Here is a 15,621-nt window from a genome sequence, read left to right as displayed (position 1 = left end):
AATACTGAAAAAAAATTGGCAAAGCAATTCACTTTTTGTCTAGAATACAAAGTGTTATGTTTGGGGAAAGTCCAATACAACACATTACTGAGTACCACTCTTCATATTTTCAAGTATAGTGTTGGCTGCATCATGTTATGGGTATGCTTTTAATCGTTATTAAGGACCTGGGAGTTTTTCAGGTTAAAAATGAAAAATAATGGAGCTTAGCACAAAATCCTAGAGGAAAACCTGATTCAGTCTGCTTTCCACCAGACACTGGGAGATGAATTCACCTTTCAGCAGGACAATAACCTAAAATACAAGGCCAAATCTACACTGGAGTTGCTCACCAAGAAGACCGTGAATGTCCCTGAGTTTTGAGCTTGACAAATTTTGAAAATAATAAAAATGGGCAAATGTTGCACAATCCAGGTGTGGAAAAGCTCTTAGAGACTCAGACAGAAAGACTCACAGAATTAATCGCTGCAAAAAGTGCTTCTACAAAGTATTGCCTCGTGGGTGTGAATACTTACGTAAATTAGATATTTATGTATTACATTTTCAATACATTTGCAAAAATGGCAAAAAAACACGTTTTCATTGAAGTGTTGTGTTTAGATGGGTGAGATTTATTTATTTTTTTAATCCATTTTGATTTTAGGCTGTAACACAACGAAATGTCACATAAATCTGTCCACAAGAGATTACAACCTTGTGATAGTTATTACTAAATTGGATGCAGCTGAGAAGAAAGGAAGCACTAAATCGGTGAATTTTGTGGAAACTTGCCCATTTGGAACAAACGTGGTAACAAACATTCGTTGTTGCACCTCTGTAATTACAGACTGCAATTATCACCAGTTACATGTTGTTACTACAGTGTAACTGAGTTATTACAATGAACCACAATGCTCGTTACAGTGTCATTACTCTTGTAATTACACTGCAATAAGGACCCCTTACAGAAATATCTTCAAAATTGAAAGGCAGCCGGCAGGAGGCAAGATCAGGCTGGACCATTCTGAGATCAATGTGGAGTCGCATAGCAAGGGATCTTTATACTTGTAATTTAATCCATTTTAGAATAAGGCTGTAACGTAACAAAATGTGGAAAAAGTCAAGGGGTCTGAATACTTTCCGAATGCCACTGTATCCAACAACATGTCTAGGACTATACATTCTTTAAGCAGTGTTCATACAGACATTGGCAAGACAAAATATTTTTCAAGCTCTAAAATTGTGATTTTTGAGGACCTCAATATTATATAATTGTACATATTGGGCCTAAAATAGCCCCCCCCCCAAAGCATGCAAAGAGCGTAAAGAAATAAAATAGATGCAGGCCATTACCTCTGCTGTCTTAGTTTCAGGGGGAAGCTGGTTTCTCCATGAACTGTTGTTGTTCAACACGAGACTGTCATTCAGAAAACTCCTTCCTGGATCTGATGATAATGTTTGAAAATATGTCAGCTGAATGCTAAATGAGTATGCAGCAAGTCCAACATCCAACAAGTATTATACATAATTATTGAAGAACCACTTATTAATAACAGCATCAATTTAGGTTTTGTATCAAGGTAAGGTTACTTTTTTGGGGGGGTTTGGTTTTAGAAGCATTTGATTTTTGCCATTGCATTTATTGTTTGGGATTTGTGTGCCCATGAAAACGGTTTTCACCCTGTAATATACGGAGACAATACATACTACAGAAGTTACACTGTATTTCTGAGATCTCTGTACAACAACAACAAAAAAAACGGTCAGATTTTTACAAGGTTCAAGTTTAATATCTAATTTAACTGCCTAATGCTTAATATAACAACAACTTATACTGCCATAAATGCAAGGACAGAAAGGTAATGTTTTATGGCACATGATTTTGGACAAATCCATCAAGACACCAATCATGATAAAGGGTTAAACATTCATTTTATTGCAAATAGCTATGACCCCCCCCCACCCCTTATATATATTAATGTTATGACATGAAAACAATTGCTATATTATTATTAATGCCTTATCAACTTATCAACAGCTGTAACACATTTTTCAGTGGAGGAAATCCTCACTGGAACTCAGAAATAAATATTTGCATATTCCCGTTAGTGAATAACTTCACTGTGAGGTACACATGTGCAATAAGTCACTTCGCCCGTGCACTCCTTGTAAACAACAAACATGTTGTCATAGGGTCACGTCTACAAAACTCAGTGTATTCTGTTCTTAACAGATTATTGCTTTGGGAACAGAAAACTATATTGAGATCGTCATTTTCCACGATCCGCAGAATGTAGGTCCAGTTTCATCTCGCTCCACTTGTTGGCCACTGGGTTTTCTCTCTTCACATTTAAATTCTTCAGATTTATACATCCGGTGAAACATTTGTTTTGGTTTTTATGTGGTCGACTAGGATTCAGGAGTCTTTTTTTGCACTGCCGGTGAAACATCTTGCTCCAAGATCTAGCTGCGCTATGATGACGTGTTTCCGGTATTTTTTTACGGGTTTTCCGGGTAACTGTTGTGACGTATTTTCCATTTCCAAACCCCATGCTTTTTTTTTGATCTTTGGCTCGTTATCTAATGTTTGAAAGTTAACTAAATCTGTAAAAAAATTAAATACATAACATGGGAGGAAAGAATAAACAGCGAACGAAAGGAAACGTCCGGGTAAGTTACCTCGCCTCTGCTATCGATTGAGCCAGATATACATTATCTCGCTATTCTAACGTTAGTCATGATATCTGTGTAGTTAGCTTAGCTAGCTACAAAACATTAGACAAGCTGGGTGATATCCGGGATCATTGGGACTTCCCTACCCTAAATCATAACCTCTTACCCATACCGTTTTAAATGTCAACTTCAATGGTGTGTTGGTCAGAGTTGGGATGTCCTATTCCCAAGGATCCCGGTTGGCACCGACCCATTAGGTAACGTTAACTTGCCAATTCAAAGTTCACGCCAGCACAACTTTCCAGAATGTCATGTTTGACACAATCAAACTTAGAAATCAATTGACTAGTTTGTCAGTGAGCTACCCGGTGTTACTTATGGCAATGTTATGGTCAATGTGCTAAATAACTACCTAACAACTCCAGTTGTGAATCTGACATTTCGCTCAATTTTCCACCACCAGCCGTCCAGCAGCGGGCGGGCTGCCGAGTTGCTGGCCCGGGAGAGTGGTGTCGTTCCCGGGTTCGTGGGGTTCGGCACCACAACGACCACAGAGCCGGGCTATGTGCCTGCTGTCCATGGGGCAGAGGAGATTGACAACCTGGTTGATGCTGACTTTCGCCTGGTGTTGAGGAAACTATCTAAGAGAGACACAGTCACCAAACTGAAGGTAAAAGATCTTAGAGAAATAGAAGGAAAGAGAGATACACTTTTACAGAGGCCAAATCAACCTTTGTACTGCATCGCGCCTCCCAAATGTTGTAACGATGTGGAGGGCTCCACATTGGCATGATTGGTTGATGGTAGGTGGGGGCGGTACATCCTGTAAACGAAGTTCCAGAAGTATTAATGCCCTGAATTCAGCAGAGGCTTTACAGCCAATGCAGATGCTGGAATGACCATAACGCGTCATCTAGTAGCTGGTAATGCTGAGGCAGCATTGGTACGCACTATTTAAGCTTTTGATGGTTGCTAGGCAGCGCCCGTTACTACTCATCCTGGCAGTTGTAAAACGTTGTGAGGCGTGTCACTTCACCTGTCTCTCCACATGCACCTGTACATAGCCCATCTATAATTTATCCCAAACAACTACCTCATCCCCTACTGTATTTATTTATTTATTTTGCTCCTTTGCACCCCATTATTTCTATCTCTACTTTGCACATTCTTCCACTGCAAATCTACCATTCCAGTGTTTTACTTGCTATATTGTATTTACTTTGCCACCATGGCCTTTTTTTGCCTTTACCTCCCTTATCTCACCTCATTTGCTCACATCGTATATATACTTATTTTTCTATTGTATTATTGACTGTATGTTTGTTTTCCTCCATGTGTAACTCTGTGTCGAACTGCTTTGCTTTATCTTGGCCCGGTCGCAGTTGTAAATGAGAACTTGTTCTAAACTTGCCTACCTGGTTAAATAAAGGTAAAAAAAATAAAATAATCTCTGTTTTCTAAACCACAGCGAGATGTATCCAGAACGAATTACTGTGGGAATAAATATCACTGAATTGTAATAAAGTAGGCTAGTGCAGTTGAAGGCATCAAATTGTTGACTCCCAAAGTAATCCAATCCTTATAATATGATTTGAATCAATAGCCTACCCACGTGTGGTCAACTATTTCAGCATCGTTTCACGCTACACTTAACACTTACATGTGACTTTTGCTATCTGAATACGAAGATCACATTTGATAAGACGGGTGTAGACGCACCAAAAAGTCATTTTGTGGTCTGATTGTGTTCAGATCTGTCTGACCTCTTCAGAGGGGAGTGGTCAGGGATGCATCGTATGCAGATTTCTCCTCAGTCTGGACCAATCAGACTACCGAAAGAACATACAGTTGAGTGACGTCATCAGCAGTCCTCCCACAAGTCTCCATAAAACGTGTGTTTTGGCAACGAAATAGACCTTTTCATTCTAACATTGGAGGAAATATGTTCCTAGCATGTGAGGAAACGTGTTTGCTGGACTCATAAATGCTAGCCAGCCAGCTAATATTTAGAAAAATATGTTTTTGTTTGTGTAGAGTTTTAAAAAATATATATTTTATTATCAATCGACACAGCAGAATATTTTATGGGTCTATAATGTTTCTTAGGACCTGCCTAAAACTATTTAATAATGGGTTTCTTTGTGATGGTGTATATTCAATGGATTTATTAAAAATCGGTCCACGTCTACCTCCACTCCTACACTAGCCAGCACATCGGTCCACGTCTACCTCCACTCCTACACTAGCCAGCACATCTGTCCATGTCTACCTCCACTCCTACACTAGCCAGCACATCTGTCCATGTCTACCTCCACTCCTACACTAGCCAGCACATCTGTCCATGTCTACCTCCACTCCTACACTAGCCAGCACATCGGTCCATGTCTACCTCCACTCCTACACTAGCCAGCACATCTGTCCATGTCTACCTCCACTCCTACACTAGCCAGCACATCTGTCCATGTCTACCTCCACTCCTACACTAGCCAGCACATCGGTCCATGTCTACCTCCACTCCTACACTAGCCAGCACATCGGTCCACATCTACCTCCACTCCTACTCTAGCCAGCACATCGGTCCATGTCTACCTCCACTCCTACACTAGCCAGCACATCGGTCCATGTCTACCTCCGCTCCTAAACATCTACCTCCTCTCCTAAATGTCTCTCTCCTCTCCTAAATGTCTCCCTCCGCTCCTAAACCGTTCATGTGCGCAGGAGATTAAAAAAAGCTTATCTGCGCTAGAATGCGGTAAAAAATGTGACTGTTTGAATTTGACTCTAAAAAAAACATGGGCAGATTAAAATAAAATACAGTCAACATACCATAAAGACTGATAGAGTACCAACATACCATAAAGACAGATAGAGTACCAACATACCATAAAGACTGATAGAGTACCATAAAGACTGATAGAGTAGCAACATAGCATAAAGACTGATAGAGTACCATAAAGACTGATAGAGTACCATAAAGACTGATAGAGTACCATAAAGACTGATAGAGTACCAACATACCATAAAGACTGATAGAGTACCATAAAGACTGATAGAGTACCAACATACCATAAAGACTGATAGAGTACCAACATACCATAAAGACTGATAGAGTACCAACATACCATAAAGACTGATAGAGTACCAACATACCATAAAGACTGATAGAGTACCATAAAGACTGATAGAGTACCAACATACCATAAAGACTGATAGAGTACCAACATACCATAAAGACTGATAGAGTACCAACATACCATAAAGACTGATAGAGTACCATAAAGACTGATAGAGTACCATAAAGACTGATAGAGTACCAACATACCATAAAGACTGATAGAGTACCATAAAGACTGATAGAGTACCAACATACCATAAAGACTGATAGAGTACCAACATACCATAAAGACTGATAGAGTACCAACATACCATAAAGACTGATAGAGTACCAACATACCATAAAGACTGATAGAGTACCATAAAGACTGATAGAGTACCAACATACCATAAAGACTGATAGAGTACCAACATACCATAAAGACTGATAGAGTACCGACATACCATAAAGACTGATAGAGTACCAACATACCATAAAGACTGATAGAGTACCATAAAGACTGATAGAGTACCATAAAGACTGATAGAGTACCATAAAGACTGATAGAGTACCATGAAGACTGATAGAGTACCATGAAGACTGATAGAGTACCATGAAGACTGATAGAGTACCAACATACCATAAAGACTGATAGAGTACCATAAAGACTGATAGAGTACCATAAAGACTGATAGAGTACCATAAAGACTGATAGAGTACCATAAAGACTGATAGAGTACCATAAAGACTGATAGAGTACCATGAAGACTGATAGAGTACCATGAAGACTGATAGAGTACCAACATACCATAAAGACTGATAGAGTACCATAAAGACTGATAGAGTACCATAAAGACTGATAGAGTACCATAAAGACTGATAGAGTACCATAAAGACTGATAGAGTACCATGAAGACTGATAGAGTACCATGAAGACTGATAGAGTACCATGAAGACTGATAGAGTACCATGAAGACTGATAGAGTACCATGAAGACTGATAGAGTACCATGAAGACTGATAGAGTACCATGAAGACTGATAGAGTACCATGAAGACTGATAGAGTACCATGAAGACTGATAGAGTACCATGAAGACTGATAGAGTACCAACATAGCATAAAGACTGATAGAGTACCAACATACCATAAAGACTGATAGAGTACCAACATACCATAAAGACTGATAGAGTACCATAAAGACTGATAGAGTAGCAACATAGCATAAAGACTGATAGAGTACCATAAAGACTGATAGAGTACCATGAAGACTGATAGAGTACCAACATACCATAAAGACTGATAGAGTACCAACATACCATAAAGACTGATAGAGTACCATGAAGACTGATAGAGTACCATGAAGACTGATAGAGTACCATGAAGTCTGATAGAGTACCATGAAGTCTGATAGAGTACCATGAAGCTCTGGATAAGAGCGTCTGCTATATGACTTAAATGTAAATGTAAATGAAGTCTGATAGAGTACCATGAAGTCTGATAGAGTACCATAAAGACTGAGAGAGTACCATACAGACTGAGAGAGTACCATAAAGACTGATAGAGTACCAACATACCATGAAGACTGATAGAGTACCATGAAGACTGATAGAGTACCATGAAGACTGATAGAGTACCATGAAGACTGATAGAGTACCATGAAGACTGATAGAGTACCATGAAGACTGATAGAGTACCATAAAGACTGATAGAGTACCAACATACCATAAAGACTGATAGAGTACCATGAAGACTGATAGAGTACCATGAAGACTGATAGAGTACCATAAAGACTGATAGAGTACCAACATACCATAAAGACTGATAGAGTACCAACATACCATGAAGACTGATAGAGTACCAACGTACCATGAAGACTGATAGAGTACCAACGTACCATGAAGACTGATAGAGTACCATGAAGACTGATAGAGTACCATGAAGACTGATAGAGTACCATGAAGACTGATAGAGTACCATGAAGACTGATAGAGTACCATGAAGACTGATAGAGTACCATGAAGACTGATAGAGTACCATAAAGACTGATAGAGTACCAACATACCATAAAGACTGATAGAGTACCAACATACCATGAAGACTGATAGAGTACCAACGTACCATGAAGACTGATAGAGTACCAACGTACCATGAAGACTGATAGAGTACCATGAAGACTGATAGAGTACCATGAAGACTGATAGAGTACCATAAAGACTGATAGAGTACCAACATACCATAAAGACTGATAGAGTACCAACATACCATAAAGACTGATAGAGTACCATGAAGACTGATAGAGTACCATAGACTGATAGAGTACCAACATACCATAAAGACTGATAGAGTACCAACATACCATAAAGACTGATAGAGTACCATGAAGACTGATAGAGTACCATGAAGACTGATAGAGTACCATGAAGACTGATAGAGTACCATGAAGACTGATAGAGTACCATGAAGACTGATAGAGTACCATGAAGACTGATAGAGTACCATAAAGACTGATAGAGTACCAACATACCATGAAGACTGATAGAGTACCAACATACCATAAAGACTGATCGAGTACCATGAAGACTGATAGAGTACCATGAAGACTGATAGAGTACCATGAAGACTGATAGAGTACCATGAAGACTGATAGAGTACCATGAAGACTGATAGAGTACCAGTCGCTTCAGTTCCCTTGGGAGAAGAATGTTCTAGACTTAGTGCACACAGACACACACAGACACACACACACACAGACACACACAGACACACACACCAGCCCTGTCCCGGAGGCTCTGACATGTTGCTCTCTGTTTCTCTCCGACAGGCAGTGCAGGAGTTTGGGGCAATGTGTCAGGAGCGGGACTCAGAGGTCGTTAAAGGAGTTCTGCCTTACTGGCCCAGGATCTACTGCAAGATCTCAATGGTGAGTCTTCGTGAGATGTTAGAGGGGGGGGGGGGTCTCTCAAGTGTTTGCATATTGTATGTGAACTCTGATGTTGTTGATTTCAGGACCACGACCGACGTGTGAGAGAGGCCACCCAGCAGGCGTTTGTACAACTGGTCCTGAAGGTGGGAGACAGACACATAGATAGCAAGACGGACACACAGACAGCAAGACGGACACACAGACAGCAAGACGGACACACAGACAGCAAGACGGACAGAGAGACAGACACACAGACAGCAAGACGGACAGACACTTGAATAACCCATTGATCTCTGAGTAACCCATTGATCTCTGAGTAACCCATTGATCTCTCTATAACCCATTGATCTCTGAATAACCCATTGATCTCTGTATAACTCTAGGTGCGGCGTAGTCTAGCTCCCTACCTGAAGAGTGTGATGGGCCACTGGCTGCTGTCTCAGTGTGACAGCTATCCTCCCGCTGCCTCTGCTGCCTGCCAGGCCTTCAGCGCTGCCTTCCCCCCCAGCAAACAGGCTGAGGCTCTTAGCTTCTGCAAGGACGAGGTCTTCACTGTGAGTAGTCTATATTATAGTATAGAGAGAGGTCTTCACTGTCAGTAGTCTATATTATACTGTAGAGGTTCTCACTGTGAGTAGTCTATATTATACTATAGAGTGGTCTTCACTGTCAGTAGTCTATATTATACTATAGAGTGGTCTTCACTGTCAGTAGTCTATATTATACTATAGAGTGGTCTTCACTGTGAGTAGTCTATATTATAGTATAGAGAGTGGTCTTCACTGTCAGTAGTCTATATTATACTATAGAGAGTGGTCTTCACTGTGAGTAGTCTATATTATACTATAGAGAGTGGTCTTCACTGTGAGTAGTCTATATTATAGTATAGAGAGTGGTCTTCACTGTTAGTAGTCTATATTATACTATAGAGTGGTCTTCACTGTCAGTAGTCTATATTATAGTATAGAGGTTCTCACTGTCAGTAGTCTATATTATAGTATAGAGGTTCTCACTATCAGTAGTCTATACTATAGTATAGAGAGAGGTCTTCACTGTGAGTAGTCTATATTGTAGTATAGAGGTTCTCACTGTCAGTAGTCTATATTATAGTATAGAGGTTCTCACTGTCAGTAGTCTATACTATAGTATAGAGAGAGGTCTTCACTGTGAGTAGTCTATATTATAGTATAGAGGTTCTCACTGTCAGTAGTCTATACTATAGTATAGAGAGAGGTCTTCACTGTGAGTAGTCTATATTATAGTATAGAGAGAGGTCTTCACTGTCAGTAGTCTATATTATAGTATAGAGAGTGGTCTTCACTGTGAGTAGTCTATATTATAGTATATAGAGTGGTCTTCACTGTCAGTAGTCTATATTATACTATAGAGAGTGGTCTTCACTGTGAGTAGTCTATATTATACTATAGAGAGTGGTCTTCACTGTGAGTAGTCTATATTATAGTATAGAGAGTGGTCTTCACTGTGAGTAGTCTATATTATACTATAGAGAGTGGTCTTCACTGTGAGTAGTCTATATTATACTATAGAGGTTCTCACTGTGAGTAGTCTATATTATACTATAGAGAGTGGCCTTCACTGTGAGTAGTCTATATTATACTATAGAGGTTCTCACTGTGAGTAGTCTATATTATACTATAGAGAGTGGTCTTCACTGTCAGTAGTCTATATTATAGTATAGAGAGTGGTCTTCACTGTCAGTAGTCTATATTATAGTATAGAGAGTGGTCTTCACTGTCAGTAGTCTATATTATAGTATAGAGGTTCTCACTGTGAGTAGTCTATATTATAGTATAGAGAGTGGTCTTCACTGTGAGTAGTCTATATTATACTATAGAGAGTGGTCTTCACTGTCAGTAGTCTATATTATACTATAGAGAGTGGTCTTCACTGTGAGTAGTCTATATTATAGTATAGAGAGTGGTCTTCACTGTGAGTAGTCTATATTATAGTATAGAGAGTGGTCTTCACTGTGAGTAGTCTATATTATACTATAGAGGTCTTCACTGTGAGTAGTCTATATTATAGTATAGAGGTTCTCACTGTCAGTAGTCTATATTATAGTATAGAGAGTGGTCTTCACTGTGAGTAGTCTATATTATACTATAGAGTGGTCTTCACTGTGAGTAGTCTATATTATACTATAGAGTGGTCTTCACTGTGAGTAGTCTATATTATAGTATAGAGAGTGGTCTTCACTGTGAGTAGTCTATATTATACTATAGAGGTCTTCACTGTGAGTAGTCTATATTATAGTATAGAGGTTCTCACTGTCAGTAGTCTATATTATAGTATAGAGAGTGGTCTTCACTGTGAGTAGTCTATATTATACTATAGAGTAGTCTTCACTGTGAGTAGTCTATATTATACTATAGAGTGGTCTTCACTGTGAGTAGTCTATATTATACTATAGAGAGTGGTCTTCACTGTCAGTAGTCTATATTATACTATAGAGAGTGGTCTTCACTGTCAGTAGTCTATATTATAGTATAGAGGTTCTCACTGTCAGTAGTCTATACTATAGTATAGAGAGAGGTCTTCACTGTGAGTAGTCTATATTATAGTATAGAGAGTGGTCTTCACTGTCAGTACTCTATATTATAGTATAGAGAGAGGTCTTCACTGTCAGTAGTCTATATTATAGTATAGAGAGTGGTCTTCACTGTCAGTAGTCTATATTATACTATAGAGGTTCTCACTGTCAGTAGTCTATATTATAGTACATTGAGGGGTGTTGGGTTAGGTGGGATGGTGTTGAGGGAGATGATTATCAAAATGATGAAGAGGTCTTTAACCTGAGTGGCGATGATGATTGTGATTGTGACGATGATGATTGTGATTGTGACGATGATTGTGATAGTGACGATGATTGTGATAGTGACGATGATTGTGATAGTGACGATGATTGTGATAGTGACGATGGTGATGATTGTGATAGTGACGATTGTGATAGAGACGAAGATGATTGTGATAGAGACGATGATGATTGTGATAGAGAGGATGGTGATTGTGATAGAGAGGACGGTGATTGTGATAGAGAGGATGGTGATTGTGATAGAGAGGATGGTGATTGTGATAGAGAGGATGGTGATTGTGATAGAGAGGATGGTGATTGTGATAGAGACGATGGTGATTGTGATAGAGACGATGGTGATTGTGATAGAGACGATGGTGATTGTGATAGAGACGATTGCGACGACGATGATTGTGATAGAGACTATTGCGACGACGATGATTGTGATAGAGACGATGACGATGATTGTGATAGAGACGATTGCGATGACGATGATTGTGATAGAGACGATTGCGATGACGATGATTGTGATAGAGACGATTGCGATGACGATGATTGTGATAGAGACGATGATGGCGATTGTGATAGAGACGATGATGGCGATTGTGATAGAGAGGATGATGATTGTGATAGAGAGGATGATGATTGTGATAGAGACGATGATGATTGTGATGTTGAACTTCAGGTACTTCAAGACAACTTGCTGAAGGAGACGGCAGACACCCTCAGTGACCCACAGTGAGTAGTTCATCTATTTTCATATAACATATGACTGCTGTTTAGCACCCACAGTAAGCAGGGTCCTTGACTATAAGGAAGAATGAAGTCATACCCATAATGCCAGAGAAGCTGTGATCTGTAGTGCTGGCTGAATAACCCTGGCTCGAGGCTGATAGGCCAGCAGCAGAGGTTGAGACTGATGAGTTGACCTGTTGATGATGTGTTTGGCCAGCAGCAGAGGTAGAGACTGACTGATGATATGACCTGTTGATGATGTGTTTGGCCAGCAGCAGAGGTAGAGACTGACTGATGATATGACCTGTTGATGTGTTTGGCCAGCAGCAGAGGTAGAGACTGACTGATGATATGACCTGTTGATGATGTGTTTGGCCAGCAGCAGAGGTAGAGACTGATTCATTGACCTGTTGATGATGTGTTTGGCCAGCAGCAGAGGTAGACTGATTCATTGACCTGTTGATGATGTGTTATGAGGAGTGTTCCAGAGGAGGAGAGGGAGGCGAAGTTCCTCCGCCTGCTTACCAGCTCTCTACTTGGGGTGAAGAGACTGCTGTCCTCCTTACCCCAGACAGACGCACACAACCTGCAGGACAGACTGACACACCTCCTCAACCAGGCCAAATTCTGGAAGTACAGCAGACACAAGACCCCACAGGTACGGAGATGGGGGTACACACACACACACACCTCTGTCCTCTGGTCTCTCTCCAGGTGCTAACCTCCTCGGCGTGTCCTCTGGTCTCTCTCCAGGTGCTAACCTCCTCGGCGTGTCCTCTGGTCTCTCTCTCCAGGTGCTAACCTCCTCGACGTGTCCTCTGGTCTCTCTCTCCAGGTGCTAACCTCCTCGACGTGTATTTCTGGTCTCTCTCCAGGTGCTAACCTCCTCAACGTGTCCTCTGGTCTCTCTCTCCAGGTGCTAACCTCCTCGACGTGTCCTCTGGTCTCTCTCTCCAGGTGCTAACCTCCTCGACGTGTCCTCTGGTCTCTCTCTCCAGGTGCTAACCTCCTCGACGTGTCCTCTGGTCTCTCTCTCCAGGTGCTAACCTCCTCGACGTGTCCTCTGGTCTCTCTCTCCAGGTGCGTGGTGCTTTCTTCGAGGTGGTGTCTTCCCTGTGTGAACTCACACCAGGTCTGGTGCAGACGGAGGCTGCCAGAGTCTGTCCTGCTGTTCTACTGTCTATAGACGACACGGACCCTGTGGTGCTGCCTCCTCTCTGGGAAGCTGTGCTCCACACGCTCTCCACCTTAACAGTAAGTCTTCTGGGCGTGGTTTAACCACAGACATTCAAACAGGTAGATCGTAGTGCTAGGGCTGACGTCATCCACATATTTCTATGGAAAACTCCCGGGACTATTTCAAGCTCTGCCATATTTCTGAAAGGGATTTGATTGGCACTCAACATTCTTTTTTTTGCTAAGGATCATGGTGAACGTGGCCGTAACTAGGAAAGGATCGTGGTCGTTGTAGTCTTTTTCATCCTGCCTGATGGAGTTAAACCTGGTTTTAATGTCTCTGAACCAGATGGTAGTCCACTGTTAACCTGTGCAGCAGAAGCTTCATTTGAAAGCTCAGCGTTACCTAGAACCGAGCCGGGTCACCGAGAACCGAGCCGGGTCACCTAGAACCGAGCCAGGTCACCTAGAACCGAGCCGGGTCACCTAGAACCGAGCCAGGTCACCTAGAACCGAGCCGGGTCACCTATAACCGAGCCGGGTCACCTATAACCGAGCCGGGTCACCTATAACCGAGCCGGGTCACCTAGAACCGAGCCGGGTCACCTAGAACCGAGCCAGGTCACCTAGAACCGAGCCGGGTCACTGAGAACCGAGCCAGGTCACCTAGAACCGAGCCGGGTCACCTAGAACCGAGCCGGGTCACCTAGATCCGAGCCGGGTCACAGAGAACCGAGCCGGGTCACCTAGAACCGAGCCGGGTCACTGAGAACCAAGCCGGGTCACCTAGAACCGAGCCGGGTCACCTAGAACCGAGCCAGGTCACCTAGAACCGAGCCGGGTCACTGAGAACCGAGCCAGGTCACCTAGAACCGAGCCGGGTCACTGAGAACCGAGCCAGGTCACCTAGAACCGAGCCGGGTCACCTAGAACCGAGCCGGGTCACCTAGAACCGAGCCGGGTCACCTAGAACCGAGCCGGGTCACCGAGAACCGAGCCGGGTCACCGAGAACCGAGCCAGGTCACCTAGAACCGAGCCAGGTCACCTAGAACCGTGCCAGGTCACCTAGAACCGAGCCAGGTCACCTAGAACCGTGCCAGGTCACCTAGAACCGAGCCAGTTCAACATTGGAAAAACAGAAATGGACGGCAAATACGATCATCAGAATTACGTCTCTTTTTAGAGTGACTGTTAGCACTGTTAAATAGAGAACACGGTGACTCTCTGTTCTCCATTCTGGTCGGTCCCATAGACATTGGTCAGCAACTCCGTCTCCATTTGACAGGCTCGTTGACACCGCAGCTTTCGTCCGTGTGAATGAGGGAGCGAGCTTCCCGTGGCCTGCTGGCCTGTGTCAGCATGTAGTCCTGTGTGACCACAAATGTAGTGGTCAGAATGGATCACTATTTAATTAAATATCTAGTAGTCAGAATGGATCACTATTTAATTAAATATCTAGTAGTCAGAATGGATCACTATTTAATTAAATATCTAGTAGTCAGAATGGATCGCTATTTAATTAAATATCTAGTAGTCAGAATGGATCACTATTTAATTAAATATCTACTAGTCAGAATGGATCACTATTTAATTAAATATCTACTAGTCAGAATGGATCACTATTTAATTAAATATCTAGTAGTCAGAATGGATCACTATTTAATTAAATATCTAGTAGTCAGAATGGATCACTATTTAATTAAATATCTAGTAGTCAGAATGGATCACTATTTAATTAAATATCTAGTAGTCAGAATGGATCACTATTTAATTAAATATCTAGTAGTCAGAATGGATCGCTATTTAATTAAATATCTAGTAGTCAGAATGGATCACTATTTAATTAAATATCTACTAGTCAGAATGGATCACTATTTAATTAAATATCTACTAGTCAGAATGGATCACTATTTAATTAAATATCTAGTAGTCAGAATGGATCACTATTTAATTAAATATATAGTAGTCAGAATGGATCACTATTTAATTAAATATCTAGTAGTCAGAATGGATCACTATTTAATTAAATATCTAGTAGTCAGAATGGATCACTATTTAATTAAATATCTAGTAGTCAGAATGGATCACTATTTAATTAAATATCTAGTAGTCAGAATGGATCGCTATTTAATTAAATATCTAGTAGTCAGAATGGATCACTATTTAATTAAATATCTACTAGTCAGAATGGATCACTATTTAATTAAATATCTACTAGTCAGAATGGA

At 41.2% G+C, this 15,621-nt stretch overlaps 1 protein-coding gene across 1 annotated transcript in view; it reads left to right on the top strand.

Annotated features, from left to right (window-relative positions):
- The first annotated feature begins 2,505 nt into the window (after positions 1-2,505).
- The window catches only part of ltn1 (listerin E3 ubiquitin protein ligase 1), a 92,523-nt gene continuing 79,407 nt past the window's right edge, over positions 2,506-15,621 (top strand). The window contains exons 1-8 of the mRNA XM_064971319.1: positions 2,506-2,649; positions 3,116-3,322; positions 8,568-8,666; positions 8,753-8,812; positions 9,053-9,223; positions 12,167-12,219; positions 12,694-12,874; positions 13,297-13,470. Of these exons, the coding sequence (XP_064827391.1) occupies positions 2,608-2,649; positions 3,116-3,322; positions 8,568-8,666; positions 8,753-8,812; positions 9,053-9,223; positions 12,167-12,219; positions 12,694-12,874; positions 13,297-13,470 (987 nt within the window). The 5' untranslated portion in view covers positions 2,506-2,607. The remainder of the gene's footprint in view (positions 2,650-3,115; positions 3,323-8,567; positions 8,667-8,752; positions 8,813-9,052; positions 9,224-12,166; positions 12,220-12,693; positions 12,875-13,296; positions 13,471-15,621) is intronic.

The sequence above is a fragment of the Oncorhynchus masou genome, chromosome 8, assembly GCF_036934945.1.
Source record: "Oncorhynchus masou masou isolate Uvic2021 chromosome 8, UVic_Omas_1.1, whole genome shotgun sequence".
NCBI classification, from domain to species: domain Eukaryota; kingdom Metazoa; phylum Chordata; class Actinopteri; order Salmoniformes; family Salmonidae; genus Oncorhynchus; species Oncorhynchus masou.
This window is presented reverse-complemented; position numbering and strand designations above follow the sequence as displayed.